The 6000-nt window shown below is 41.4% G+C and overlaps 1 protein-coding gene across 1 annotated transcript in view; it reads right to left on the reverse strand.

Moving 5' to 3' along the window:
* The window catches only part of GTF2F2 (general transcription factor IIF subunit 2), a 150459-nt gene extending 147113 nt beyond the window's left edge, over positions 1–3346 (reverse strand). Inside the window, exon 1 of the mRNA XM_028103254.2 lies at positions 3147–3346. Within this exon, the coding sequence (XP_027959055.1) occupies positions 3147–3212 (66 nt within the window). The 5' untranslated portion in view covers positions 3213–3346. The remainder of the gene's footprint in view (positions 1–3146) is intronic.
* Positions 3347–6000: the final 2654 nt, after the last annotated feature.

The following is a 6000-nucleotide window of genomic DNA, read 5'->3' on the forward strand; positions in this document are numbered from 1 at the left end:
ACAACAGAACAGGGTAATGCAAACTACAAGGACTAGCTCCCTGACAAGGTAAAAACTGTGACTTTATGTTTTAGCAGATGACATCTATCATAAAGTTAAATCCAATCATGTCTATTACCTATCAAAACTCGTTTGGATCATCAATCTCTTGTAGATTTAAGATACTCAAAAACCCAGAAATGGCCTTTCATAAGCCAGGTACAGGTACTGGATATTCTGGGACACAATCTTCTACTATATTTGCTATTTTTTTTTTGAACACACTCTAGTTCTCCCCAGCCCTGTTGAGTTTTTTCCTAACTAATAACTCCATAGGCTCTTCTTAAATGTCACCTTCTCCATGAAGTCTTCCCTGTTTCAGCCAGAAAAACAACTATTTTCCTGCTCAAAACACTCAGAGATCTTACATGTATCTTACACCTTAGTGTATTTCTTCTGTTTTATACCTTTCTAGTGATGGAATTAATGTGTACAAGATGGCCCATAAACTTTGAGATACTCTAAGAAGAAATTTACACATTTTGCAGCAAATGATCCTCAAAGAACAGAACTCAAAGTATTATCTATAATGAGAAATATAGGGGTTTTGGGGGGAGGTCTCCTTTAATTTTTTTTAAAGATTTATTTATTTGACAGAGAGAAAGCACAAGCAGGGGATGGCAGGCAGAGGGAGAAGCAGGCTCCCTGCTGAGCAAGGAGCCGGATGTGGGGTTCAATCCCAGGACCCTGGGATTACGACCTGAGCAGATGCTTAACCGACTGAGCGACTCAGGTGCTCCTACAATGAGAAATATGAACATACAGAGAAAAGACGTGAAATCAGTATGTAATTCTGTTCACAAATTCTGACTGGATAAGAACGAAGACACACATTCTAATATGTTATATTTTAATATCATGCAAAGAAAGCCGAAAATGAAATTGACTATTACAATTTGATGCTGTCCTATAATTTATTCCTATAATTCAGAGTTGAAAATCCAAGTATGCTCAAGTATGGGCATGAAAATCACACTCAATACCAAGTCCAGTGCAAATGAAACAAGTTCAAGTTATCTGACAGCTATGCAAATCAAACCCCGTTGTCTATCGGGTGTCCTTTAATGGAGCAGAAACAAAAGTTGTCAAATAAAGAACAGGAGTGGATTTTAGGGCAGAAAGTATTTGCTAGCAATTCTCATCATCTTTCAGAGATAAATTTGTCAAAGAACAAGAACTGGTAAGAAAGTCCTTTCACACCCTGGAAAGATCTATCTGCAAGTGTGTTATTAATTTTTTTGATTAGAAAAAGATATACTGTATGCCAAGCTGGTAAGAAGAAACAGTAATACTGTAAACCGTAAATAGTCTAACAACTACCTTTACAAAACAAGCACAAATCATTGGCTTGAGTTCTTTTCAAAGAGATAAAATGTATTCAAATACCCAGACATGAGAAAGAACTAAACTTCATTTTTTAACTTCTTTTTAGATTACATTTTTTCACATTCTTATATAGTCAGTTACCAAATCCCAACAACTTTTACTGAAAAAGTTTCCCTAACTCCCCAGACTTCATTATTACATACCTATGATGCTGTGATCATTTTCTAATTTTGACTCTGGTTATCTTCCTTTCAAGCTTCCCCCCCTTGCATTATTTGCATCCTTGCCTTACTCAAAACCCTACAAAAGGTTCCTCACTTCTTGCAGACTAAAGTTAAGACATCCCTATTTCACAGTATAATATGAGTATATAGTTCCAAACTTTTTTTTTTTTTTTACACAAACCCTCTGCTCTAGGCATAATAATCTCCTTTGTTTTCCAGGACACACCATGTTAATATGCATTTTCAGTCTTGCATTTCTGTTCCACTCTCCATAATAGACTATGCTAATGCCTCTGTCCACCCATCCAATTGTGTAAGGCAAACAATATTCACTAAGCATTTACTGTGCTCCAAGAATTAATGCATCATCTCAAGTTTCACCATTTTTTCAAGCTCTTTCAATCTGCAAGGGAGATCTCCTTAATGATTCTCCTCCATTTGGCATGCGGTAGGAGAAATACCCTAGGAGAAATTCACCCCAGCCTTTTGGGTTATACTGATATATCTGTGAGAAGTCAAATGAGTGCCAGAGAGTAAAGCTGAGGTTGAAGAATAATAGATAAGAGATCATTCATTCATTCATTCATTCCATATCTGTTGAGCAATTACCATGTGTCAAACACAATTCTGGTTGGGATAGGCAAGGATCCCATTCTCATAGAATGTGTTTGAGTGCACCCACACTAGAGAGAAGGAGGTAACCAACACTGAACACATGAACATACGATCACTTTAGACTGTGACAAGTGCTTTGAAAAATATAATACAGGTTTGAAATGCTAGCAACTGATCATAAGGGAGCTTTTTTAGAGAGGAGGACAGGAAGCGCCCCTCAGATTTAACTGATGAGAATTCAGCCATGTGATAAAAGTTAAAAAAAAATTAAAAAACCAAAGGTCCTAGTTCAAAGACTGCCATAATCACATTTTGTACACAGGTCTCATGAAAGTCCCTTAAGAGGCAACACTCCTCGATATGAAAAATTAAAGACAAATACTGTGCTCACTCAGGGCTAATCAAGATTGCTGCCTTTACAAAAAATACTCTAAAAAACACTCCAGTTCAATGGCCTCTCCTTCTGGTGCGTTCAGAGCTCTCTCAGCTCTCCTGAGAACTCCAATAAGGGCCATCAACCTAAAAGAACACGTTAAGGGTACACAGGGACCCGTTCTACTTTCTGGCCGAGAATACTGTACATGAAGCAGATACTCAACTTCTTTATATAGACTCACGACTAAAATCACTTTCACCAAAAGGAGATACAGAAATTCTTCAGCCTGGGGTAAAATACACCGCTCAAGTCGGAGAACGCCATCACAAGACCCCAGAAAAACCACACAGTGGGGAAAGGAATGCGTTCCAGGCAGGTTCGGACTCTTAATTGTCTCAAAGACTGCGTCCCTCAACTAACTGCCTCGCCTGCAAACCAGTTTGCACATGTGTAGCTCTAACGAGATAGCCGTAGAGAACTTTAAAAGGCTTACGGACTGGGACAGTTTCAAGTCACTTAAACTACTTAAACTAGGAGGAGCGCAAGCCGGAGCCGCACGAACGTACCTTGACCAGCCACACTCCGGTGTTCTGTTTGGCGCCAGTCAGATCGAGTTCCCCACGCTCCGCCATGGGTCTGTTGCCGGTTGAGACGAGCGGACGAGAACAGCGACCCGGAAGCTGGGGCCTGCGGTGCAAAGGACCGCAGAACAGTGTATGCCACGGCGACTATGAAGAAACCGAGTCCACCCGCCAAGATATAGGGAATCCCCGGAAACAGAAACAGGCCGCTGGGAGGCGGGAACTGCGCCTGCGCGCTGCCACCGTCAGTACGGCGCGCCGGTATGGACAAACGTCCTAGTTAGGCACATTCTTGAGTGGGCGTGGTTATGGTGGCCGGTTGCGTCTGAGTGATTAAGACACCCGCCAGGATGAAACAAAATGTCCACAATCCATTTAAAGACCAGGTCAGCATAAGTGAAGAAAGGCAGCGTCAAAACAGAAAAATGGGGTTCAGAGAGACAAAAGCTGTCAGTATGTGTCCATCCCTGGCCAAGAAGAGAGAAACAACATTTTCGAGGACGGGGCGGGGGGGGGGTGCGGAATAATAAAAAGAGTAAGTGAATTAGCACACTTGGGCATTGGGATCGGACAGTGCAGCGCTGGGAATACTGAAAACATTTTCAGTGTTCGTAGATCCGGAAAAAAAAAAAAGGAGGGTCTCAGGTGAGAGGCTATCTTGAGCACTTCCAATTCAACAAGCAGAGCACACCCCTTTCAGACTCCAAAACGCAAGAGTCCATATAATCAGATCAACGACAAACCTTAGACCTGTAAGACAAACCTGATTGTCAAACTCCCGGGCTTAAACAGTTTCCTCTCTGTCTTCTTGCCTCTAGCATAAAATTCCCAATCCTCTCTTCGAAGGCCCTCTCCATTTGATCCCTGCCACTTAATCACACATGGAACCACACTGAACCGTCAGACCTCCCCGAACACATCAGGATCTTCCTCATTATTTCAGAGATCTGCACACTCCCTTTACTCATAGATAGATACCCTATTCCCCCCTTACCCTCCTTCTCACCTCTGTCCTCTGATTGGCAAACTCCTACTTGGGTTTCAAGACTTATGGAAATGTCACTTCCTAGAAAACCTTTTATTAAATTCCCCAGAGGAAGTGCTTTTTTTTCACATCACAGTGTGATACTTATCACCCTGCACTACTATATACATGTTTACATGCTGCCTTTGCTTTCTAGACTATGAGCTCCTCCTAGATGGAAATACAGTTTTATTCATGTTGACCACATGAATAAAATACATGTTTATTCATGTTGTACCACAACAGCTAGTACACTACTTGACACACTGTCAGATTTCAATAGGCTTTAGCTGAATGAACATTTCCTGAAAGAGAAACAAATAGTAAAATATTGTAAGAATGGCAAGTGATGTATGAATCAAACATCAGAGCCATACACATAATTGAGGAAATTCCATGTCTGTGCAGCATAGAGCCAGGAAAAGTTGTCAGGTTTCTGTGATCAGCTGAGAAAACTGATAGGAAAGATGGAAGGCCAGGCCTGGGTTGAAAAGGAAGGTTACAGTCTTGTGTCACAGCTTACAAAAAGGCCTTAAAACATATAAAGGGTGAAGAGAGTTGCTTTGAGCTGTGATCCAACAGAAGGAATAAATTGAAATATGAGACCATGAGACAAGGGAATTAATGTAGCCTGGAGCACCCTAGTAATGGACTTTAAAGGATTACGATCTAGGGGTGCCTGGGTGGCTCAGACGGTTAAGTGTCTGCCTTTGGCTCAGATCATGATCCCAGGGTCCTGGAATGGAGCCCCGCATTGGGTTCCCTGCTCAGCAGGGAATCTCCTCCCTCTGCCTCTCCCCTCCCCCCCCCCAGCTTGTGTTTTCTCTCTCTCTCAAATAAATTTAAAAAAATCTTTTTTTTTTAAAGACCTTTGATCTGTGGGTCATGGGAAGACTTAAAATGAGTGTGTGTGTGTGTGTGTGTGTGTATGTGTATACAGGGAATGAGAGAGAACAAATGGGTAAAGAAGAAAAGGCTAGAAGAAAAAGGGCAAGTTTGTAAAGTGATTACAGAGGGTGGGGTGCTTGGCTGGTTCAATAGTAGAGCATGACTCTTGATCTCCAAGTTCTTAGTTCAAGCCCCACGTTGGGCATAAAGCTTACCAAATCAATCAATCAATCAATCAACCTTTAGAGAGCCAATTCCAGAAACCCAGAACCAATTCAGAAAATTCATCCTAAACATACAGTTCCTCTAGAACCACTCTCAATACCAAAATCTGTATAAGTTGAGGTTTTCCAGAGAAACAAACACGCACACGGTTAAAAAACAAAAAACAAAAAACAAAAATTCAACTGAGTAAAGTCAGTTGGCTTTATTAAGCAATTCATGAATTAAGCAGCATTCCATCTAGCAAGTAGAGAGGAGCTCCTAGGAGTTGCACAAAATGGAAGGCTTTTTATAGGAAGGAGGGTAGAGCAAGGAAGTTACCAGCAAAAGAAAAAAGAATCATTCCGGTTCCAGGCGAGTCACTTCCCTTAGGGAGAGGGTAGGGAGGTCTTATTAGGTCTATCACCTGATCTTACTTTGGGGGATAGAGAGGGCTCATGTGACAGATTACCTCATTGGTGCTGACCAAAAAATTCCTGACTGATCAGTTAAAACTACATTTCTGAGGGGGTTTGAAACTGCAGTTAGGTGACGTATTCAGCCCCAGTTTGATAACTTGGCCTGGCAAAGTGACTCCTTGTTGGGCCTGAAATTTAATTTAAATTATACAGAGAGACAAGGATAGAGACCTACTATAAGGACTTGGCTTATGTGATTATGGACTCCGAGAGTTAGTTCTAAGACCTGCAGTTGGCAAGCTGGAGA

This window comes from Eumetopias jubatus, unplaced genomic scaffold (genome assembly GCF_037043125.1).
Source record: "Eumetopias jubatus isolate StellerSeaLion01/CBP00866 unplaced genomic scaffold, mEumJub1_p1.0 scaffold_3, whole genome shotgun sequence".
Classification (NCBI taxonomy): Eukaryota; Metazoa; Chordata; class Mammalia; order Carnivora; family Otariidae; genus Eumetopias; species Eumetopias jubatus.